The sequence below is a fragment of the Melanaphis sacchari genome, unplaced genomic scaffold (assembly GCF_002803265.2).
Source record: "Melanaphis sacchari strain LSU unplaced genomic scaffold, SCAv2.0 Contig518_pilon_pilon, whole genome shotgun sequence".
Taxonomy (NCBI): Eukaryota; Metazoa; Arthropoda; class Insecta; order Hemiptera; family Aphididae; genus Melanaphis; species Melanaphis sacchari.
This window is the reverse complement of record NW_020271351.1, coordinates 7,506-33,524: the sequence shown is the minus strand read 5'-3', so window position 1 is coordinate 33,524 and position 26,019 is coordinate 7,506. Positions and strand designations below refer to the sequence as shown.

The 26,019-nt window shown below is 33.7% G+C and overlaps 2 protein-coding genes across 4 annotated transcripts; both read right to left on the bottom strand.

Moving 5' to 3' along the window:
* On the bottom strand, window positions 1-20,030 carry LOC112599429 (DNA N6-methyl adenine demethylase-like). Of its 3 annotated transcripts, none has more exons than XM_025346340.1 (16): window positions 19,959-20,030; window positions 6,698-6,829; window positions 6,461-6,620; window positions 5,949-6,304; window positions 5,698-5,861; window positions 3,933-5,399; window positions 3,683-3,860; window positions 3,345-3,568; window positions 3,067-3,253; window positions 2,740-2,967; window positions 2,516-2,670; window positions 2,283-2,439; window positions 2,086-2,212; window positions 1,471-1,988; window positions 1,243-1,389; window positions 1-699 (listed from the first exon to the last, which is right to left on the bottom strand). In XM_025346340.1, the coding sequence occupies exons 2-16, from the start codon at window positions 6,719-6,721 to the stop codon at window positions 295-297; spliced, it is 4,497 nt and encodes a 1,498-aa protein (XP_025202125.1). In that variant the 5' UTR covers window positions 6,722-6,829; window positions 19,959-20,030; the 3' UTR covers window positions 1-294. The 3 variants fall into 3 exon arrangements, with proteins under 3 accessions (XP_025202125.1, XP_025202124.1, XP_025202123.1); XM_025346339.1 differs by lacking the exon at window positions 19,959-20,030 and adding an exon at window positions 9,659-9,964 and having other exon boundaries at window positions 295-699; XM_025346338.1 differs by lacking the exon at window positions 19,959-20,030 and adding an exon at window positions 9,663-9,964 and having other exon boundaries at window positions 295-699.
* LOC112599428 lies at window positions 15,508-16,222 on the bottom strand. Its single transcript, XM_025346337.1, has 2 exons — window positions 16,044-16,222; window positions 15,508-15,974 (listed from the first exon to the last, which is right to left on the bottom strand). Exons 1-2 carry the CDS (start codon window positions 16,162-16,164, stop codon window positions 15,508-15,510), a joined length of 588 nt encoding a protein of 195 aa, XP_025202122.1. The 5' UTR covers window positions 16,165-16,222.
* Window positions 20,031-26,019: the final 5,989 nt, after the last annotated feature.

Below are 26,019 nucleotides of genomic sequence, written 5' to 3'. Positions count from 1 at the left end.
TTTTCTTATAAAAGTAAAATGATTACTTAATCCAAATAAAAAATGAAACGATAAACGTATATTGTATAAAACTTCTTTGGCAATCGGATGAAATTTGAGAAGTATAGTTGTGTGTATAATAATTTATTGTACGGAGGAGAAATAACGAATTTTTGGCGGGATTGAGTAGAGAAGATAAGTCGAAATCACGTGGCGTAAGGGGCGGCCGATCGACTAAGTATAAAAACGAATATAAAAAAAAAGGAAGTAAAACAACCTCATCCCTTTTGCTCCGGTGGCATACGTATACTGCAACTATTGACATTGGTTCTCCTGGTATGGTCCGGTTACTACGCACGGGAACATTGGAAATAGTGTCGTCCACGTGGTGGTGGTCACAGTGGTCGATTTGCGTCCACCACTGGCTGTCAACAGTGGATTGGCCGTGATGGCCGTAGTCGTGGCTGCTGTGCCAGTGCCGCTATTGCAATTGGTAGATGCGTTGCCCATCTTTCGCACCCTCATTTTCTCTTCCCATTCGTCCCATCCGTGTTTTGGTCTGTTCAAGTTTCGGTGCTGATAAAACACTAGGCTGATGCGGGTCGGATGCAGTCTGTCAGGTTTCCGAAGTGCCGTGGTAGCGTGCAGTTCCTGTTTGGCCACCTCGAATAGAACAGAACCGTGACTTAGCGCTATGGCCACGCCACCCATTTGCGAATCCTGAAAAATTGTGAATACAAACTGTTATACAACTTCTTAGTCGTAAATGACTAAACTGATGTTGAGTAACCAAGTTCGCGATAAATTCAAAGAATACATTTGCGATGAAAAATGGATGGTTTTAAACTGATAAGTAATTAAATGAAAAATAAATATTTATTTGACATGTATGACAATATATTAATTATTCTTTCGTGTGCACTGTATAAGAACTGTATAGTTACTAGTTCCTACATTTATTGAATGGGTCGGTAATTGAATAAAATGTAAATTGTATTGCAGGTTTCAGAAATACTTGAGAACCTAAATCTAAAAATATTAGTTAAGAAAATACATAATGCATCATAGAGCATCTACAAAACAGTACAAGTTAAGTTTTTCGTAATTAAAAATAAATAAATAAAACAAATAATTTAGATTGGTTGTCAACTGTAATATCTTATTCAACACCTACTAAAATGTAAAAACTTTTTCCAACTGATTTTTATCATGTTAATCATTGCGCAACCACGTTTAAAAAATTAACGTGTACATAAAACATACCTTGAAGCATTCTTCATTCTCTACATAATCGGTCACTTCACCGATTGGATGTACTTTGGGCGCCGCTGCAGGTTCGGGCACAACTGAGGGGAAGTACGGTGTCGGTCCGTATAGATCCCATCTTGGAAGCTGGTACTGGGACATCCCCTGTAAGAGATGAAATCATTTTTAATACAAATACATGACATATTTTTATATGTATTTTATATACTATTAAATGCAACTTACCTGATTGAACATAGTTGTCGGGTCCTGATAGGAGGCGTGGATTTGGAACGGTTGCGGTAGTGATGGCGGATACAAATCTGACTGCGGTGGTGTTGGTGGTGGACACCAATGGTTAGTAGTAGTCTCTGGGTGCAGTGGCAAATACTTTGGTTGTTGACTATAACAATGACTATACTCTGTTTGGGGGGCGGTGACAACGTTTGTCGCCACCGTCGAATTAGACAGGGCTTGACTAGATTTATAATAATAATTATAGTTATTGGCATTTTCTATCTCAGCCGGTCTCGGAACTGGTCTGCTCTGAGCGTAGCTGGTCGATTGACTATAGTGATCTGGTGGTTTTTGTATCAACGGAGTTGAATTTCCGGCCAATGCGGGCTCGACCGGCTTGCCACCAGGCAATCCACCACCGACGGGTGGCCATAGGTTGCGGACGTGATGCCTAGATGACGGTTGGTAATTCGTCACGTTTGCTTTCGAGTTCATTTCCATCGCCATGCTTGGTGACATGAGGTTATCTATTTAAAAACATTTATTATATAATATTATAATTGCTATAGAGATTAAAAAAAATAATAACGGTATCATTTAGGCTATTTTAAAATGTTAGCTTACCAATATTATTCCATGGACTGTATTCTTGGACGTTATAGAAATTAGATGGGCTCTGCTCCAATAAATCTTGATGGTTCCATCGTTGATACATATTTATTGTTGGGCTATCCAATACCGTTGAAGATATCTAAATTCAGCAATGTAAACAATTAGTTTTTATGCTAACGAAGAATATAAAATATAATGTCATGACATACTTGTGAACTTTGTACTTGTGTATCATTATTTTTTTCAGATTTCTGTGGTACTGAGGTTGTAGATACTCCTCTAGGAGATTCTGGTTCTTCAACTTGGCGTTTCTTACGTCTACAAGGAGTCAATGGTACAGATCTAACTCTTACCTCACATGGAAATCTATGAAAAATAATTATCATAAATACAATTAATGTTCTGTATTATAAATCATTTATAAGTTATAGTAGGTACATACTTGGAAAGCATTTCGACCGAACCATTTTTAAATTTATCACTTTGAGCCTGCTTGTCTCCAAATTCATCCGACTCGTCTACTACGTATAAAGGTAATACATGCAATTGTTCGTCATCAGGTTTTTGAAACCCTCGATGTTTGTTCAATGTTACCACCTAAAAGTTATTATGAGTTTTAGGAAAAATTTTTCTAAAATAATAAATAATTATAATTAATTGACTTACGACTGTACAACCATTGTGCATGTTGTGAAAGTCTCGATGAGCATGTGCGCAAAAATCTATACAAGCCGTAACGCTCGCAAAAGGACGACCAGGTTTGAAACCTAATCTACAATCTGACCCTTCACGTTCATATTGTATTTGATTGTTGTATGAACGTGGCGCTAATGATTTGTATAGAGGCGATAAATTAGTGGCTAGCATTTGCAATCGTTCTTCTAATTCTTGTTCCTAATTTAGTTAAAAACAAAAAAAATTAATATTATTAATACACTACTCGTATATTAGCTTAAAATGTAATACATAAACTAATTGATCAACCAAAATTACCTCTGTCCGAACGGAAAGCCTAAATTTTCTCACGTCTTTACTCCTTGCGTATTTACAACCATTGTAGTACATCGACCAAGAACAACCGAACGAAAACGAAGCTCCGCATGAATCCGGATCAAGCCCTTGACAGGCACATGTTCGTGGATCGTTCGTACCACATCGTCTGGTAGTCGGTACTCCATATCTATTTTAAATAAATTGATTTTTTTAATAAAAATATAGATAAATAACGTGAGTTAATTAAAATGTTATAGGTATAAATATTCCAAACATACTTGTTAAGTTTATGCGACAGCATGGTGTACAGAAAATCGGCCTCGTCGGACAATATTCCCTCCCACGATACAATACAAATGACAATCCAAGAATGTTGACATTTGTGTCCTCGTCGGTTTTTGACAACTATTAAGAGTTTTTCGTCGATCGACGAACGTCGTATTACCCATTTGGCCAAAGGACAACCTTGCGTAGTTTTACCTTCTTTACCAGTATACAATACCTATATAAATTAACACAAACAGAAAAATTAACAACCATCAATAACTATAATTCAATTGTAAGACTTTAAAATTAAGTGAATACAAATATTAGTCATAATGGGAAATTTCCTTACCTTTTCCATCCGTATTCCTTTTCCTCGGATTCCTGACATATTTTCCATATTTGTTCTAAGTTCCATTAAACTATTGGCCGAACCCAAGTGAGTATAAAACGGTCCGGGTTCTGGCGGGGCTTGATCAGTAGGGAAACAATTACAATCAGGAACCGTAGCTTTGACGTTATTTTTTTGTCTAAAATAAATCGTGCATTTATAAAACATCATTTTTTTTTAAATTATAACAAATCATAATAATATAACATACTTATCATCTATATTATCAGAGCATTGACTATTATTCAGGGCATTCTCTTGTTTTGCTTCCACCGGATCTATCTCTTCATCCAACGCCTTTAATCCATGACAACACCCATCAGACAAATGTTTAGTAGTTGGAGTATCTGTACCACCCATTCGACAGCACCATGGACCCGCCACAACATCAATAGGATTAGGGCCACCATTTCCACAGAATACATAGCCATTCTTTTGGCTCACTCTAGGATCGATTCCAAACGGTAATTGGTGCAATCTCACTTCATATGGTATTTTAATAAACTCTTCTTTAATATGGCTATATTTTTGGGTTTCTAGACTTTTCATATAATTATAAACAAATTTTTGTTGATGTTGCTGATCTTTCTGTTGTCGTTGTTTTTGCTGTGATTGTAGTTTTTCTTTTGATTTTTTTTGTTCATTATGATAATGGTAGTGATGGTATTTCGGATGTCGTTCGACTTCCGAATAGAAGCCACCACCCTCAATAGCTAAGCTCCGAGGATGGTGGCCTTGGACTAAAAAATTATTGCTAATTAAGTTTTGTTTGGAGTCCGCCAGATATTGTTGATGATCAGATTGATTCAATGGACTCTTGGCATCTCCATTGTCGTCGTTTCTTTGTTGACGTTGAAGCGCTTGATGCTGTTGCATTATTTGTTGTCGATGCAAATGTTGTTGATGTATTTGCAGTTGATTATGCGTTTGTTGCATACTTTGATGATGCTGTTGTTGTTGTTGTTGTTGTTGTTGTTGCTGTTGTTGTTGTTGTTGCTGCTGCTGCTGCTGTTGTTGTTGTTGTTGTTGTTGTTGTTGCTGCTGTTGCTGTTGCTGTTGCTGTTGCTGCTGCTGCTGCTGCTGTTGTATTTGTTGTTGTTGTATCTGTTGCTGATGATGCATTTGTTGATGGTTGTTTTGGTCTTGAGGGCTATGCCTCTGTTCAGTTTGATACTGATCATTAAGATACTGCTGATGCTGAGCAGCACTTTGTTGTGCTTGTTGTTGGGCTTGCTGTTTAGCTTGTTGTTGCGCTTGTTGTTGCGCTTGTTGATGTGCTTGTTGCTGCTGAGCTTGCTGTTGGTGTTGAACTTGTTGCTGAATTTGCACTTGTTGTTGTTGTTGTTGTTGTTGTTGCTGCTGCTGCTGTTGTTGATGCATATGTTGGTGATTGTTTTGTTCATTAGAGTTATGTTCTTTTTGATACTGTTCATTGAGATATTGTTGATGTTGAGATTGTTGTTGATCTTGTGGTCTATCTTGTAAATATTGTTGTTGTTGATATTGTTGTTTGTTAAGAATCATTGATTTTATTCGACTATTTAAGTTGCTTTTTTCAGACACTGGTGTTGATGTATCATATTGATTATTTGACTGGCCCCATACGCCAGTTGCTGGAGAGTTTGAAACTCGACTTCTCTCCTCCCCTATGGAATTTCCATCATTTTTACCTGGGTACCTGTTAACAAAAAAAAAAGCAATATTGCATTTTAATAAATATATTATCTTTTTTAAATAATTTTAATTTTAAAATTTTAAATTAGTTTAAAAGCAATAAATAGTATAATTATAAAATTAATTAATTATAAAACAATATGAAATTATATAACTTATCGAGTTATTAATTTAATTGATTATTATCTAAAATTTTAAAATAATAGTTATAATTATGTTTGCGTAATTATATATAATAATTACATTAAATAATAATGAAAAAATAAATATAATTTAAAAACTAGTAATAGCGATTTATTTACCCATTAGAGTTGTGTAAACTCTGTTGCGATTGGGGAGGTTGTTGAGGTGGGTACCCAGGTATCGCGTTTCCCGCACCGGGTTGACTAAAACTGTTGTTAACTACTTTGACAGATGTGTCGTTGGACGAATCTAAGGTCTGAGAAGATGGTGATTGTTCTTGTACCTAAGAATTAAAATAATTATAATGATTACTAAAATTAAATATATACATAATTATATTACGTTTAAAGAAAAAAACAAGTATACTTACAGTCTGGGAAATGTGATTGTAATTCGGTGTTCCGTTAACAAAATCTGTTCTACCCGAAGTCTCCAAGTATTCTACGTTGCCGTTTAAAGTAGGCGCAACGTTTGGCACGCCATTTATTAATGAGCTGGTGGTTACTTGGGTGGGTTGCTGAGCGAAACCATTGCTAACTTGAATGAATCCAGTTGTCGGCGTTTGAGCCGCGCTAACCGTTTGATAACCCGGTTGATTATAAACATTTGGTGGAGCGTGAGTAGAATAATGCAAAGTGTTGGCAGGCGAATGGTATCGTATGTCTTCTAATTGAATTTGTTGGCCAACATACTGAGGTTGGGGCGATTGGGTGACGGCTGTCCATCCTATAAAAATATTACATAATATAATATATTTTATATGTAGGTATGTATTTACGTATAAATAAATGTTTTCACATTATTTTTTTTATTATCTATGATATTTTTATAGAAATTTTTTTTATAACATAAGCATAATTATTTTCGTGTAATCGTACTAACCCAATGCGTTTCCGTCGGTAGAATGCCACACAGTGGCTGGCGTTCCGAATCTGCTATCTCTGAACCCGATGCCATTGGGATCAGATTCCATAATGCTAACTGCCTGGTTGCCGTAAAACCCAGTCCCGTTGCTAGACGTCGTTAATACCGTGCCAGAAAGCTAAAATAGAAACAACACATTATAATAACATAAGCTACGTGGACACCAAAGTATCTGTGATTCGAGTGATATCATACCGAATTGTGATGAGATTCGGTCATGACCACTGGTGATCCAGGAGCTCCGTTCAGTGGAGTTGAGGGTCCGGGAGACTGTTGTTGTGCGCCCGAGTTACCAGATATCGATCGGTTGCCCTTGTTTCTGTATGCCTGTTACAAATATATTTCAATGTAAGATTCCAATCAATAAATAACGTTTTAATGTAGCACATATAATATACTACGACAAAATGTAAACATACTGTTAATAATGTAAATAAAAAAATAAAATGGCTGTTTGGGTTTAATAATAGAAATTACTGCTCTGTGTGTGGGCGTATGAATATTTTTGATTCAGCGCCAAACAACTTCACGATAGTTTTCATCAATGTGTATCGATGGTTTTCATCTCTCTATAGTCCGCCTTTCGACTACTATATACTACTACTACTACTACTACTACTACTAAACTGCTATAAAACTACTACTACCGACTGGTGATGATGCTGCATCGCAGCCAAAGACCGCGGGAAATGCGCTCGAGGGATTTTACCCGACCTTCCACAATCGTTTTTCGAGAAACGCACTTGTTACACGCCATTTTCACAACCCGCACAACATATATACGCACGAGCTTTTATACATTGTATTGTACGTATATATTATACTGTACAAATTATATACCCCGAGGGATAATAAAAGAATGGGTGCTCGGTGAAGTGTGTATGGTGGGAAGGAGTGAATCAACGACTTTGAGCACATTGTTTTCGGAATTCAAAAGCTCTATTATTTGAAGTGGGTCCAACTTGTATATATATATGTATATATTATAAACGGAATATTACGAATGAAACAGATACTTTCGTGTGGTTTGACTTAAGACACAACTCTCTGTGCATGACGATAACGTCAAATACTATCTACTTATCGTCGCATACTATATTACAACTACCATGATTTTATCAGGTTATCTCTAAATGCTTATACGATAAAATAATATTTTAATCCTTATATTGAACGTGCACAAGCGAAAACATTCCTCTGTTTTTGTACTACCTAATCTTGAAAATAATAAAATTATCGAACACAGAAAAAAAATTTTAATCATACAATTATTATATTAGTTAATATGCTTCTATAATACTGTATAATCATTGATCAAACAAAGTTAAATATTGTATGATGATATTTGTATGATATGTATTGATCATATTATTCAAAATAAATTAATTCTTCGATTAAACTTCGCGTACACCAGCAGACTAAACGAATTATTGTTGTAATCTTCTTATAAATAATTAAATCAATGGTAATAGTACCTAGTAATATTGTAATAATAAATTAGGTAATTTTCAAAATGTTCGATATAAGTTTAAATCATTACACTATTTAGTAGGTGCTTATTAGTTTATTTCCTCACTAAAACCGATTTTTATAGAAGAAATAGTACCATTATCTTTTACTTTTAAATAATAAATTAACATATACGAACAGAATTAAATAAACAGTTTTGATAAATGTATTATTATAGGTTGTATTCTAATAAAATGCGATCTAAATTATTAAAAAAATCTCGAGATTGTATACGTCAATTAAAACGAATATTTACATATAAACCGCCTATTTTTTCTTTTTTTTTTATGTTAAATGTTAATCATTAAACTGATTTTAATTTACTAATTATTTTGTTATTATTGCGTAATAGTTAAATATCAGATTAAACTGGTCATGGTGTCAATACATACAGGTATATTATTCATTATTTAATATATATATATATTATTATATTATACACTATTATATAGCCTATTTAGTCGCTAAGGAAGTTATATTTTTGTGTTTGGACGAAATAAAAATAATTGAAATTTTTTTGTCCATTACCTACATCTTGTATAATATATTATGATAACTGATAATCGTTAAAATTTTTAAGACAGTTAGATAAATTTGAGTGTTATGAGAACAAACAAATATCACGTAAGATAGACTTTTGACCTCGGACGGTATATACTCATATTATAAAATCACCTGGATAATAAATTTTCGAATATTTGAATACATATATAGTGTATACATTAACGGTACAGTAAGCAGTAAGCTATTCTATTAAGTATAATATTATACTATATTATTGTGTTGTATACGCACGACGACGACATAACATATATACATATTATACGATCGTAGAACGTGTGGAAGCGAGGCCACTGCATGAATTACCATGAAACATCAATAACGTGAACTACGATTACTGCTGTACGATATAATACATTTGTATACTTCCATAATTTAAACACACTGTGTTTTGGAGAAAAAACTAAAACCACGACTACCTAACTACCATACAAACGGTTATAATACTCGCTTGAAATTTGATTTTTATACTTCAAAATTCGAAAATATACTCAGAATAAGTAATAATATTTTTCTTTGAAACATAAAATTAAAAAACGTACATTGATTATCAAAAAAGCAAAACTTAAGAAATTATGACGATAAAACGTCAAAAATGTTCTCAAGTAACGATCTAAAAAAGATCTAAAAAAAACAATGTAAAAAGTTAAGTTATATAAAATAATATAGGAATTTTACAATTAATGAACCATCTAATATATTATTGCACAATCACGGGTGCAAACTATAATTATTAAACGTTACAATGCACGCGTTCTCGAAGTAATTATTATGATTATCACCTGCATAATTAAATACTATAGGTGTAGGTACTATTTTCTCGACCATTTAGCGTTTCCCTTCTGAGGCAGAGTGTTTTTTTAGTGTTTTCTACCTCGAAAACCTTGGCGAGAGTGTAATTTCAATCATAATATTAGATACCATATCATTTTTCTGTACCGCCATACGCCCGTTGTATCCACCGAAATCATGACGCACAATCGTCCTCATCACAATACATAGGTACACGACCGCGAACGGCGTTTTTACTCTCGACCGCCACTCGATCCGTCGTCGACGCAAACAAAAAAATTAAATATTACCTACCTACCTATTATTGCTTGCGCGGACTTGGTCGATCGGCTAAACGCGTACTCGTCGTCTCTACCGATTCCATCGTTTCCGCCATTCGTTGGCCATCGTACGCGATTTCGCGATTCGCGTTTAGGCAATTGCACGGTTGTCGTATTGCTGTGCTAGGCGCTTTTGAAAACAATTTCGGCGGCGGAGTGCACGACGAGCGCGTTCGATATCAGCGGAGGTCTGACCGTGTGGTATTATCAGAAAACCGCGACTGTCCTCCGCCCGCGCCGACATAACGCTGCCGACGCTGCCGTTCCAGCCCTTCCAGTCGTCCGAACGCTCGAGCGCATATTATTATATTTTTTATTATTATTACTTATTATTAGTAGTAGTAGTTATGGTAGTAATAGTATTACTATATAGTAGTGCTAGTAGTAGTTGTGTATTATTACGGTGCGCGCGCGCGCGCACGGCAGACGTCGAGGCCGCGACACAGTGCGGCCGTGACTGCGCCCCATAATTATCGCACGTTACGTAGCCGCGACTCCGTCGTCGTCGCAACGACGTATCGTGTTTTTGTTATTAGGCGCATTAATATTATTACTCTCGGCACGACTACATCCTACGTTTACGTCGTGTCCACTCGAATGTTTTGGGAAAGGATTGTTGGAAATTTTTCGAAAAATTCGCCGAGAACGCCGCGCGTCATTCACCAGACGTCAACGCGTGTGTTCCCCTCCAGATTCGATCGCCGACTATCGGCTCTGTGGGCACGTTAATTATTGTACCCGCCAAACCATTATTCCTGTATTTTAACTGTAACTTCGGTATCGCCGTAATGTGCGGTAGCTGCTTGCCCGCCACGTCCCGCGTGTTCGTCGCCCACGCCGGCTGTCGTCGCCTCTGAATTACGTGCGTATATACGCTATTTGGGTCACGTCGCTTTTATCGGAAGTACGGGTCGTCGACCAACTGTCTGATAATTAAGTATTGTAATTTATAGGTAATAATAATAATAACATACACGTTTCGGCTACATGCTCAACATATACCCGCTACATACACTACACCGTCAATAAAGGTTTATCTACAAAGATATTATATGATATAACGTAGACGGTCGTGACGTATCTATAGGTATAACGTAACGTGCGTACAATGTTATTTAAACAATTGAGTGCGTAAATAATTGTAAAATTGTTCAGATATATCAGAACGTATATCATTGCGTCATGAAAGATATTCGCCGTTCTGACACTGACAGCATCCAATAATTTTCGATAGAATTTTTTTCTCATCATCCGGCTTTCACATTGGCAACCACGTGTGCTCGACGTAACATCATATAGTTTCAAGAAAATATATCGTAATTCACATAGATTTATTCACAGCATTAAAATATTATTATCTATTAACAATTTATACTAGTGTACTGTATAATGTAAGATTCACTTAATTTTTTAACCTGGAAATATATTGTGCGTGTGTGGAGGTAATAGCTAACATGAAAATCATGTTTAACCACGTTAAACATTCGTGAAATAATTAAAGAAAAAAATCGTGTTGAATTTAAACCTAAGTTACGTGATAAATTGTGTAATGGTTTCAACGGCAATATTTCCTCGGGGTCTCACAGTCACGTATTACTTGTATAGTTTTCTTAAACATTTTGTTAATTACCTACCACACTACCCTTATGACTTAAATCTAAAATACTAATTTCATTAAAAATGTTTTTCCTAAAAAATCAATCAATACGTCTATTTCTGTACATTTTATAATATAGTATTAATGTTTATTAATAAAATCATTCGTTAATGATTATAAACATGTGTCTTAAGTCCATTATATTATTATATATATGCTCTTTTATATATTTCTGTATACTCTATTTATAATTTTTTATACTACAGATCAAATAGTTTGAAATAGTTTAAGGTTAAACATAGGAACTATTCTTATAAAAAAAATTAGTTATCCAAAAATAATTCATATTATCGCACATTATCTTAATGATAATTAATGTATAATAGATTATACTACCTATTAATTGTTTTCTTATGTTTGAGGAGTTAACATTTCCAATACTTAAAAATGCAATTACACTACATGTGCGTACATGACAATACGCGTAATAATAATATTCTACTTAGTAATAATTGACTTGCAGAATTTTCATGGTAGCTTCAGTACCTACCGTCATAATATTCATTACATGATTTAAATTTCGAAAAAGTTTTCCATATTTACAATTACATATTTTTTATAAAATAATAACAGTTTATATGCAATAAAAACGATTTCAATCAGTGTAGTATTAATGATATCTATTTTGCGTTTTTCCAAAATCTATTTAAAACCTATTAAATTGAAAATCAAATTTTCGTTTGTAGATCACTCGACTGTGTACCACTTTTATCTTATTTTATTTTTACACAAACAATATTTTTATTGTCATTTTGACGATTTTACGATTGTCTCGATTACGGTTAAAAAACGATGTTCCTCGTCAATCCCTAAACGTGATTTTTCATTGCATCGATTAAACCAAATTTGGTGTAATGTATATTGTGCCTGATAGCGTTTGGTGATAAAACGACTATCCTACCCCAAATAATATTAATATATTTTTAAATTCAAAAACTGTAACCATTTATAGCCAAGTAATTAGAGAGCATATTTAGTCGAAACACATACAATAACTTACACGCCGTATTAGCGCATCACCTTATCTAAATATTGTATAACGAACGTCACGTTCAGTCTTTTTCGATAAATAGTTGATAACTAATCATGTTGATCAAAGTCGTGTACAGATTTTTTTATTTTATAGAGTGGTTTAAAACTTTAAAATGAAATAAATAATCAGTCACAAAATAAAAACTTATTAAAAATGTAAGTAAAAATTCAAAATAATAATAAAAACTCAACGTAAAAAAACAACTTTGTATAATGTATTTCATTTAACTCCTTCACTATCACTACACATGTATCAATAATTTAAAATTATACACGGTTTTTGATAAGTAAAAAATAAGAAATTGAAAAGTAAAAAGTAAGAAATCTAAAAAATAAGGTCAATCGACATACAAAAAACTAAAAATTTATCTTTTTTTTAATAAAACGTAGATCATAACAATTTGTTTGGGATATTATACATATCTAATGTCCAAATCTAATGTAATATCTATTACCTATATTAGCTATTCAAATATTCAGTGAATATAAATTTCCCGATTGCAAAATCACAAATCACAATGATATATTTGTATAATATATTGATACAAATGTTAGGTATATTAAATCAGATATTCTAGTAAGTATATATAGATTTCGAAAAAAAAAATAATTATAATAATAAATCAATACAGATGTCATGGCGTTAACCTCGCTTGTTTTTTAACCACAAAAACCACTGAAGTTAGCATTAAATAAATCGTTTTTTTTTTTATAAATAAATACATTTTATCAGTAATTCCGTCATTCTAGCAACACTATAATATAGATGCGTTTGAAAACCAACCAAAATATAAGGAAATTATTTATTCCCATTAGCTTAAAAGATTTCTAAAAACTTAATTATTGGATTACGAAAATAATTAGAATTTATAAGAACTATAAGTTATATCCGTGCACTTTATTACCCGTACAAAATTGATTTATGTAAACTTTGTTGCCTAATGGTAACAACATTTAGCATAATGCCTGTGAATATAAATAATATTTTTGGTTTTCTGAATGGTATAGGGGTGATATCAACTTTACATAGCTGTCCCGTCTAGACACCCAGTGTTACTATTGGCTATTTAATAGCAACATTTTTTAAAACTATTTTTTTTTTTTTTTTTTAATTGAACGACTCAAATTTAATCTTTTTTATTCTAAACTAAAAATCAACAACTTATAAAAAATTAAATAGTATTAATCAAAAATAACGAAAAAGTTTTGCACTGTTGTGGTATACCAACTATTTACTAAAATACTAATTTCTAATAATAACTAATAACTGGTAACACGCATGAAAAAAATAAATATTTTTATAAACGTATTTATCAATTACTTAAAAAAATATAACTCATATAAATAGGCTTAAAACTCGCTCTGCGATGTACTTTTTCGTTAAAAGAAAATTTAGATAACCGGATGAGTAGTTTTAGAGAATATGCGTGACAAAGATTTTCATTTTCTCATTTACATATAAATATATACATAGATAAAACCATTAATGGTTTACTAACAAACTATATACACACGTTATCAAAATACAATACATAATATAGTTCTTACTGCAAATAAATATACTTTATAGAGCAGAGGTCAACAACCCGCGGCCCTCATAGCGACTTTATGAGATAGACTCGCGATAACAATTTATAATTAGCATAAAAATATTGTAAGTACACCATATTATTGTTTACAAATGGAAATTATTAAGTTGCAAAGTGACCAAAGTCTTAAGACTGCTTATCATGATGACCACAACTTAGTTCAGTTTTATTCGAGACTTTGTGAAACTAAATTTAGCAAAATATTTTATTTTACTAAACAAATGTTATGCGTGTTTGGAAGTACGTTTATTTGTGAGCAAAATTGTTTACAAATTTAATAAAATATCGAAAAAGCAAATATGCTTCACGATTATCCGATAGTCACTTAAATGCTATATTGAGAACTCCACACCAAAAATCAAACTATGACCAATCTATTGGTTGATACTATTCAAACGCAAAAATCACATTAACTTTTACTTTGTATTTTTTTTTTAAATAAGTATGTGTAATTATTAAAATATTGTTAATATATATCATATTAAGTTAATATACCAAACAACGATAAACTTAAAAAAATTAAATTTTATATAATTATAAACTTTTGTTTAGATAGAATAAGATGAATTCGATTTGCGTTCCGTGAAAAATGCATCTTCAGTTTTTTTGTCCTTGACACCAAAAAAGTTGCCACCCCTGATATAGAGTTCAGACGAAACACCATCTCAACACGAACAATATAATATGGTTCTTTCAAGTGTCTATTGTTAGTGAAACCAAATGAAATGCGGATGCTGTATAACACAATGCCTTTCTAGGTAAAGGTCGATGGCGATTTCACGCACATTATATGGATGATACAAAGTGTCCTCCTCTGTATGTACACCACGAATGAATCGTGAACAGTTATGACAACCTTTCAAAACAAGTAAAATCTAAAATATTATATCCTATAGAAGCCGTTAATATTAGCGAGTGGAAACAAATATACACCTATATATATTATATATGTGTAAAATAAACACGAAAAAAACAACTTTCCGAAACGTATTAACCCTTTCAGTCCCAAATTATGAAATAGGTAAAAAAAAAAATATTCAAATCAAGAAACCTTATTTTTAGAACATTGTAAATCCAATAAAAAAAGTTGGGGGTACTTTTACCCATTTTTGCCAAAATGGGAGGGTTGTCCATTACAATGGACATTATGACTCGGAGGAAAAAATGACATGAGAATAAAATTTTTAAGTTTGGTACTTAATAAAATGTAATTAAACAATTCAAATAGACATATAAAGTATAAAATATAATAACAATTTTTTCATTATAACAATAGCATTCATAAATTAATAATAAAATAATTTTTGTATAATATCCTTTATAAAAATAAAACAAAACTTGAACAATTTTCTAAAATTAAGTATAACTGAACAATATATTTAAAACATAATTATTTTTCTTATGGTATATTCCATTTATAAAAACAAAAACAAATTTTTAAAATCAAAAGTAACTAAAAAATATAAATATAATATAATATATTATAAATTATCTATTTATTATATATATAAAAAAAAAAAAAAAATAGTTGAATACATTTACTTATTATGAAACATTCTGATTCTTGGAAAATTTGTACAGCCCATTATGATATGGAGACCTATAAATATTTTTATTTCTTTTATATCTGTATTTTTCCAAGTTTTTCCTTTTTTGTAATGCATACATGTTAGTATATTGAACCATTAATTGAAAATCTACATCACTATAATATTTTGAAAAATATTTTATTGGAGGGTCAATCATATCAGACCCAATAACTTCAGGTTGTATATCATCAATTGGTTGCAAATTTAAATTTAAATTAGGGAAAGGACTCCTTTGCCATTTTATATCTTTTTTCTCTGTTAATTTTAAATTATCAATTGGACTGTGAGGTGTACTTAAGTCATTTTCATTTACTTGTTCAATATTGTTGACATTTTCTTCAAACTGATCCAACTCTACTTCTTCTAAATGTTCAGCATTAAATTCTTCCATTAAATTTTCGAATTCTTCAATTGGAAATGTATCTATGTGTATAAATTAATTATTAAACAAATGTATTTATTTTAATTTTTCACTAATTACAATTTTATTACCTTTTTCAACTTGAGCATCGAGCTTATTTCCATTTTCATCATCACTATCTAAAGCATCCAATTCCGAGTCATAACCATTTAGCATTTCAACAATATCAAAATCGTTTAGTATTTTATTCATTTTAAATTTTTTCCAAAAAAAATAATACTTAAAATTTCAGAATAAGCCTCACTTAAAATGTAATTTCTTTTGTTATGAAAAATATAAATACATCTAAAAATAGCCGGTAAATCTAATTTGATAATAAACCCGAACGATGCACGTGCGTGATAATAACACGACACTTTGGTCATAATGTCCATTACAATGGACAATGAAAACTCAGCTGTTTTTCCTTATTATCGTACATATAACTTCTTATCAAATAATTTTAAACCATAGTCAAGACGTTTATTAATCGTTTTACAATTTATCCAGTGCTACCAGATCCCACAGATAAATAAAAAAAAAATCCGAAATTGATTACATAGGTGTATTATCAATGACCATGTATAATTGAATATTATTTTTAATAAATCGTTTAAAAATGATATTTTAATACATGTTATTATTATAAAAAGTAACTTAATATAAACTTAAGAATATTCTAAGAAATATAGTTCAAGTTTCACATCCCTACATATTACATAGCATTTATGATAATTAATTGAAATACATGTCCATTGCAATGGACAAGGGGACTGAAAGGGTTAAATTACCGGATGTACCAGTTTTCCGATACCAGGAAGTCCATTTAATACAAAACCTATGGAATTTGACTCCCAGAGCACAGTGGTTAAAAAAAAATATCATAACAATAATATTATATTATGTGGTACCCCTCTAATCGATTCATTATTCATTCTTCAGTCGTTACATTCGATCATTTGAATTAATCGAACACGTGTCAATTTAATTTCGGATACCGACTATCGTTAATTTTTACTCGACGTCCAGTATGGACTAAGGTTAGTTTATTATGATATTATATGTCTTACATAAAAAACGAAATTAATTGTTCAAATTAGAACAAGTTTGGACGTGGATGCGCATAAAGTTTGCTGCATAAATAAATTTAAAAACACAACGAAAAGTAAAAACGACACAAATTTTTACGAGTCAATAAAAATATTTGCAGTTTTAGTAGTTAACTATAATTAAAAAGCATTCTATTTATCATAAAAAAAACATCATGAAATATCTGAACGTTCAATTCATTTCGGCCATTATATGTCGTCACGTACATAATTGCCACCATAAAAATTAAGACGTTAAATTACGTCGGGCCACTTACACTAAACAGTAAGTCGTGCAGAAAATTTGGAGACAAATGAAACAAAATTTCCAATTAAAAATTATTGAAATAAAATATTTGAATAATATAAACATTGTGCAATAATCGAAGTATTATTTTATTTAGAATATTTCCGACGCGCGACCCGGTTTGATTCTCCCGGCACCGCGAGTGATGCGCAAATACAAGACGGCGTACCGAAAAGTATAATAAGTTGCCTATTAAACAAAAACACGGCGTTCGCAAAAAAACTTTCGGTCGAAAAATCGATCGATGGCCCCCGGTCCCGGCAGTGTTACCAATCGGATTTTTCGAATCAATCGATGGACTTGCGCTGGTTGACAGCGAGCTTACGAATCAGTAATTAAATTATTAATTTATTTCATCTGTAGGGACGGGAGGGAGATCGCTAAAGCGTATTTTATCGTAGAGAAAAATATGATACAAACCCTAACGTCACACCTATTTCACGTACGCCACCGGATTATTCAATTACGTTGTCGTGTACACAAAACGAATGATTAGTTTTTTCGGCTGAGGGGCTTCGACCTACCCACCGAGTCCATCCTCGGCGGACGATCGTCCAACGTAATGGAGTTTCGCGTGTGCTAGCGTAATTACCGCGAGGCAAAACGTGTGTTCCGGGACAATTACTACAAATAAGAGGGTGAAACCAGCGGTCGGGATGAATATGTACGGTTCTCGCACCTCACCTTCCGCCGACCACCCCCGCTTCTAATCAACGTAGGGGTGGCCAGGATATTACGAAATAATAAATAACGCGTGCGAAAGCCGCACGCTTCAGACGTTGTCGTCTGCTGCAGACTGTATATACAATCGTAGACCGATCGATTCGTTGCGACGCGATGAGTCTTCGTCGGCCAACCGCGACCAACCCTCCGACAGTTTCACGGCGTCAAAGAATAAATTTAACACTATCGGTAGAAGCTTAGTACTATGGTAACCATGCTAACCATCATCAGTGTTTGCTGTGCTTTATGTCCGCTGGTCACCCGTATATATAATACGTGCTGTACGTACGGTACATAATAATTTAAACACAATATTATGTATTATATATACACGTTAATAGACAGATAGGGGGACTTTTAAAGGTGATACAGTGGTTGACAATCGCAAAAGACTGTTTTTGTATCGCAACGGGTCGGTGAGCTTTTCTAAACCACTAGCGGTGACGACGACGACACCGCAGCCACCCCTTTTTTGAAAGAGCCATAAACTGTCCTACCCCACGGAGGTGACAACCCATGAGGGGCGGGTTTTTCTGTTTCCATTGAGAACACCGGCGGCAATAGCGGTGGATGCATAGTAGCGATGCAGACGTAGATTTGGTGGTGGTGCAAGCTGAAACGGAGGCGACAACCACAACGACAACTACAAAGTGCCCTTTTAACCCCCTCACACGCAGTCAGTGGTGACAGAGAAGGATTTTGCCTAATAACCTCGTTTATGTTACGTACGCAGACGAGTGATGGCCCCCTCCGAAAATTCTGTGGACCTTTGTATACAAACCCACCCGTCAGCGGAAAGACCTTAACCCTAAATGCCCCCGACCTAGATATAACATCTAAATCGCGGAGTTCGTTTACCCGTTTACGTCAAAACGGCTTTGACGATACGGTGCGAATGACCTATAATAGTTTCAAAAAAGAATCAGTCCGTACATTTTTATTTTATCCATCCATAAACACATTTAATGTATTTCTAAAGAACATTATTCTCCACAATATAAGCAATATTACAGTATGTATTTATTAAAATGTAGAGCTATAAAAATCAAGATTGAATGAAGTTTTTATCATTTAAATGGTATATAATATACATTTTTATGTGTACATCATACAACGACATTTCGATCACCTCGCTTATTTCATTTTAGCCCCTTTTAACACATGAATTCTATACAGGTATTGAAACCTAAATTATTTTATCTGCTACACGACGGAATTTACACAGAAACCAGGTGAACACTGAACAGTATAATAATATTTACAGGATGGACCACTTTGTTTTCCATCAATGACCGTATCAGTTACATAAGAAAATACGCATATTCACCAAACAATTAGGTCAATAGTACTAGTTAAACATAACTACAACATACGAAATTAATCATAATGTACTCATACGTATTCATGTATATTGTGCGCTGACCACTGGGCCTTTAACTCGAAAATCGATCGGAATAACTATACATGTAGATATTGTAGACAATAGGAGTTATGTCAAAGCTGATTCCTAACAACGACAACTATTATAATAATACTTGATTATGCTTTTATAACCCAACAATATTACATTGTAATTTCATTATTGTTTTCGATTCTCTTGTTTTATATTACATACCGTCCCTGTTGTAGTTATTGCTTGGTGCACTAGATGCCAGTGAGCCACTATATACCACGACCAACAATAAAAAATATTACGCGGTATTTTTAGTTTTTAATTATTATTTAGTGTTTGAAAAAAAAATCGAAATATTTTCATTTTATTTAGCTTAAACCGTGAACGAAAAATCAGTGTTCAAAATATACAAAACGAAAGTAAAGATTAACTATTAAAAAACCCAAAGCGCCATAAATTATAAATATAAAATAAAAACAAAATAAAATAAACATACCGCTCGACTTCCTTTTCCACGCCCTCTTCGATTTTCCCCTCGAGGATAGGATTCATTGGTCAGGTATAGGAGGTGCTGAAACAATATAGTTTATGAATTTAAGTAAACGAAAACAAAAATTAATTGTAAAAATAAAACAGAATAAAACATAAATGATAGCAATACACAGAATCGGTATAGTTTAAGGTAATCACTCATTAAATCGGTTGATATCAATATTTTAAAATATTTGCTCATAATTTTTAAATCATAATAATACATACTACGTTTGACATAAATCTATCGCTAATATTATAATACTATCACAACTGAGAATAGAGAAATGATTTTTTCAATTAATTTATAATCGATTTAAATCAAAAACAATTATAAGTATTTCGTTTATCAAGCCCATCAGAGGGAAGGTTTAAACTTTGACAACCAGCGGATCAATTATTAAATCTAATGCACGTCGCGATTAACATGGAGTCGGTCATAGCCGACATAAGTATCCTAATATAATAAATTATAATAATACATCTCAACAAAAACTATACCTATATATCACGAATTATCAGGTACTTATTATTATTATTATAACAATTGAAATCACTTATAATCAAGGCTTGCAAACGTTATAATAACGACATGATTATAACGTTATATTTGACAAAAAACGATTGAAATCTGTAAACGTAATTATAACGGAAAACGATAAACATAAATAATTAAATAACACAAAATAAAACATAACAATTAACAAAATATATGATATAATATCATCCAACGAAACATAACACAAAACGTTATATACATATAGTATATCATTAAAAAAAAAAAAATTAATTCCAATAATTTATTTAATAAATTATAAAATATAATAAACATTTTAATTCTGAATAACGATAAACGCAACATTTGTATAACGTTTTAATTGTAAATAACGTATAACAATTTTTTTTTTCATATGCAAGCTCTGCTTATAATAAATGAATCATTGCAACTTTTTCATATTTACTATATTGAGAAATTGGAAAATATTATTTTTTTTTTAATTATGCATCAATTTTCAATAATCATCAACAATTATAGGTATACAATATTATCATAATGCCTTTATACATTATATCCTCAGACTATATTATCGTTATCATCATAGATGGATTTCCGACACGACCACCAGGATGCATACTAATAATATGTGTTTCGTCGTAGTCGTCGTTTAATTTTATTACTTATTACAACAGTAATATCATACGTGATAACTGAAAATATCAAAATATGTTCTCCTAATATGTGTACCTAATGTATTGTCTATTTTGTATAATACCTATGTTTAATGTATATAAAATAAACATAATAAACAATATTATTATTGTGCAGCTTTTGTGCGTTAAATCAACATTACATCATTATCTGTGCCTAATGAGTGATGACAAACAAATATCCTAAACGCGTGCACATAATATATTTACTGCTCATAATTTTAAGTGTAAAACACGTACCTATCATATATAATCATATATACACATATATTAATATGGGTAAGTGATGGAGTTAATCCCGCACGCGTATATAGTGTGCATATACTATGTACTCTATAGGTACCCAGCGGTCGTAGAGCGTCGTTGGGGTGCGCAAAAGTGCAACTATCGCACACACGCATACCTACTGCAAGAGCGCGTACAATAATCTAATTTTGGACTGTTTTTCACGTGTCCTGTGCGGCTGTACACGCAGCAGACGGAGTCTATATACCATGTTATATTGCGTTACGGTAAGGTCATCGCGCGTCTACCGTCGTCGCCGTCGCATATGTCAGTCTAGATCGCATACGCATGTATATGTATATATAAATAGGTACTCGTATACACGACTATAATACATACACACATTATATACATGGTATATATTATACATGTTTTATGTATATTTATTACACACACTCACATATAGGTATAAGTATGGGTTTACGCATATCGTGTGTAATGTATGTATGTGTGAGTTATAATATGTGCAGTGTATATATTGACATCTGGCACCCATCTGCCGCGCGATAATATAATTATTATACTATATACCGTATACATTCACGACTAACGCGCGTACGCATTAATATATGACTTGACTGAACAGGCTAACTTATCCTAGCTGAAGTATAGTATGGAAGTAAATAGTAATAATATATAGTAGTATAGTAAAAGTATTATTTATACTGTGTAGTAGTTGTAGTAGCAGCAGCAGTCGTAGTATGAGTGGTGAAGGACACAAATAATGGTTTGTTATTCGCACACAAATTGCACTATTGCAGTCGATTTTCTTCGAATAAACCCCTTTCTGTGTATATACGTACTCTAGGCACGACCTAAGTAATAAAACATATACATGACGTCATCTCACCGTCTACGATACCGTCTGTATTATATAATATAGCCTAAATGTATGTGTGTGTGTGTAAATATATAGGTATAATATTGTTATAACCCCATCAAAACTACACTGTTTCATTCAAACCGGAGACTTTTAGCAGGTTATATTAATACGTATTCGCACGCATTCAACCACATATATAAATCGCGATTATCCGATTTATTCGACGTCAAAGTTTCCCCACAGTAGTTATTTACTGACTCCTAGACTTACTATGTATCATATTATTATAGATAAATTTTAACACACTACAGTTATATTATTAACTTTATAATTATTTATCGACTCACAAACCGATACATATTACAAAACTATATGATTATTCATCAGTTATTATTTATTATCATTTGACTATAAGTTAACGATTGAATTTAATAATTTACATAAATTTACTTTGTATACCCATCGTCTCGCCCGATGTTGATCTCCTAAATAATTGCGTTGGACCTACACATATCTATTCACTATAATTGCGGCATTGTTTCCGAGTACATAATATATTATTAAATATATTTACGTACATAGGAGTCGTCGTGACTCATCCTACCCTCGCGCCATGAACGCGGTGCGTAGACCAGCGCAATCGGTAATACACCGCCAGAAGAACCCGGGGGAGAGGGGGGTAGCGCGCGCGCAGAACGTAGACACCCGACGACTTGAATGTTTATATATATGTGTGTGTGTGTGTGTGTATGTGTTGATTATAAACCCTTAGCTGTGCGCTTGTGTACGAAAAAAAAAATATATCGCGAATCTGGTGCCGCCGAAACGGTTTACGGCGAAAATGTTGTGTATGGAAACTATGCGCGCGGGAGGCGGTCGATTCGCACGGCTGACGACTCGAAGAATTCATTTACGTCGTCACGCGTTCTCGAAAACACTATTGTGAGCACAATATCCAAATAATAATAACATAATAACAATAATATATTACGATTACGAGTTCTAATGGAAAATCCTATTTTCTCGGATGTCACAGACGGAAAAACAATCACGATAAATTCGTGCATAATATTTTGTTTATCGTTTTGGCGCAAACTTGCAACGATGAAGGTCTCCCAAACTATGAATAAATAAAATACCTAATATAATACAGTCTCGAGAATCCACGAGACACGTTGTTCTTTCGTTAAATGTATTAAATTATTATTATTTTCGTCACGACAATATCATTATTACGATGCTCACATTTAGATCAACATAGTATAATAATTAACAATAATATTATATGGGATGGAAAAAAATGTTTTTTAAACGAATTAAGCGGGTCCGTAAATTAGAGCTCAATTATTGTTGCAAAGCACATGATGCGGTACATTATTAGTTTAATATTATTATGTTTTGCTGCGCGCGCTGTACGTAATATTATTTTATTTAACGATTGCCTTGTGAAGAAAACGACAACGTCAGACGCGCAAAATTAAAAATATCACGAAAGAAACGTTAACAGTACTGCGCAGGAATCACGAACGTCGAGAAACCGCTTGCATCATAAAATGCTTTCCAAAACACGCGTCACATTATTGTGTGCAACTCTGGTACGCGCAATAAATACGGAAATGCAAAAAAAACGATTCCTAATTCCGAGACACGAACTATAAAATAATATTACAAACATTATCGTACTGCGGGGACGTACAAAAGACGTACAGGAAAAAACAGTGGTAAAATAGAATCACGCGTGATAATAGCACGGGGTCGTTTAGAGTTCGCTGGACTTGGCGGTCGGCGGCAGACAGCGCGTATACGCGCTAACATCAATGGTTTGATTTGATTTTTCAGTGCGGGCGGTAGTGTGTACACGGCGATCGAACGGTATCGCACATGGAAATAATATTTTTTTAAAAATCGATTGACCCAAAAATCGTTTTCGAACCTCTCGAATTCAAAATGTATTGCACGTTGCACGACGACCTTTCGTCGCCGCAGCAGCAGATCGCCCCGGCTTGTACACAGGTATACGTTTACTCGTATAACATTAAGCGTGATAATAATACTTCGCGAGCGCTTTGTAAATACGCGCCGATGGAGGAGGGTCGTCTGCCCGTTGATTTTTATCGCCTGGAGACGGCGACGGCGAAAAAAAAAAATTGATCGCGCGGCGGCGGAGGCGTCGTCGTCGACGTGATGCGCGAGAGAACGCATCGGCGGAGTGTCGCGAAGGGGACGCGAGAAGCGGCGGCGGCGGGCCGCGATGAATCACACGCACGCCGCTTGGGCGGTCGGTGTCGGCCGACGGGAGTGCGCGGGGATCGGCCGCCGACACGCATAAAATCAATACTTTATTCACACGCACAAGCGGGGACTATACGCGCGCCGCACCCACGTGGTGTGTCCGCCCAGCGACGACGGCGACCGCGGCGGCGGCGGTACCACGTGCGATCCGCACGGTCGCGCCGGCGTTCGAGCACGGCTGTCCGAGTGAACTTGAAAACGCAACGACGGCGGCGGCGGCGGCGGCGGCGGCGGCGGCGGCGGTTGTGTGTTGTGGACGAGCGGTCGGATGCGCCATAGTGCGAGCGCGCGCGCGATACGCACGTCGCAGGCCGCCGTAAGCGAAAACGGGAAAAAGTGTGTGTGTACACACAAACAGCACCCGTCGCCGAGTTCTTTACCCTTTAACCTTAGCGTGCAATTGTTTACTACGACAGTACGCGCGCGTAAACGTCGCTATTTGACGATCGCGATCCCGCGTGTATGGTTCAAGTGCTTCGAACTTTTCTGTTTCCCGCCCAAAATAGAAACCTTTGATGTTTTTCGCGGCGACTGCGCTCATTTTGATATTGTATTATTTTATAATTTGTAATATCATTATTATTTATTGATATTGCGTAGGTAGACAATTATTATTTTGGGGGAATATAAATGGTTAAGCGATCCCCCCCCCACCCCGTATCGACGGTTCTAGATGAATGAAAAATAGGTGTATATTATGGGTAGGTACCTATGTATTTTATTATTATGATATAATAGTATTTATTCGAACGTCCCCGCCTCGATGTTTTTAAAAACCGTGTGATCATTGTTCCACAAGAAAAACCGTGTATTTTGTAAATTATCGATTAGTATAGTAATCGACGGTGTGTTGCAGACTATATAAGTAGATAATACGAGCCATTGTAAAGCCCGATTATGTATTTAATTATTTTTTAGTTGAATATTTTTACAGGCTTTCATAGCGTGTGAATAAATGCGAAATCGGTAATATAATGTTAATTAAAACGTTCAATTTTATATTTACACAACAATAAATTTCATAAAAATAACATACTATAGCACACTAAACTATAAGGTTAAATTGGAATGTCTAAAAATATTCAAAATGGAAAAAAAAGTTTTTTTATTAGAATAGTGTACTTACATGTAATCGAGATGTAAGATTTCATATTAAAAAGAAATTCAATCGAATTCAAGCCTTGATTATTGTTTAGGAATTATTACAATTATAACCGATGAATAACGTAACAAATATTTTATTAAAATTTCCTTTAATCGTACTTAAAAGGTTTTTAAAATGAATTGATCGCGTTTGTTAAATTTGTATAAGAACGGTGAAATATTTAAAGTAAAAGGAATAAATCATAAGAGGAGCTGGTTGGTTCCAATATAACGAACGAAATAAATATTATATGTGTATTATATAGAGTGATTG

Coding starts and splice junctions, on each gene's coding strand:
- LOC112599429 (XM_025346340.1), bottom strand. CDS start 6,721: ATGACCGAATCTCATCACAATTCG. Junction 2,440..2,515: donor TCGGTCGAAATGCTTTCCAA/GTATGTACCTAC, acceptor TATTTTTCATAG/ATTTCCATGTGAGGTAAGAG. Junction 1,989..2,085: donor CAGTCCATGGAATAATATTG/GTAAGCTAACAT, acceptor GTTTTTAAATAG/ATAACCTCATGTCACCAAGC.
- LOC112599428 (XM_025346337.1), bottom strand. CDS start 16,164: ATGAATAAAATACTAAACGATTTTGATATTGTTGAAATGCTAAATGGT. Junction 15,975..16,043: donor CGATGCTCAAGTTGAAAAAG/GTAATAAAATTG, acceptor TTATACACATAG/ATACATTTCCAATTGAAGAA.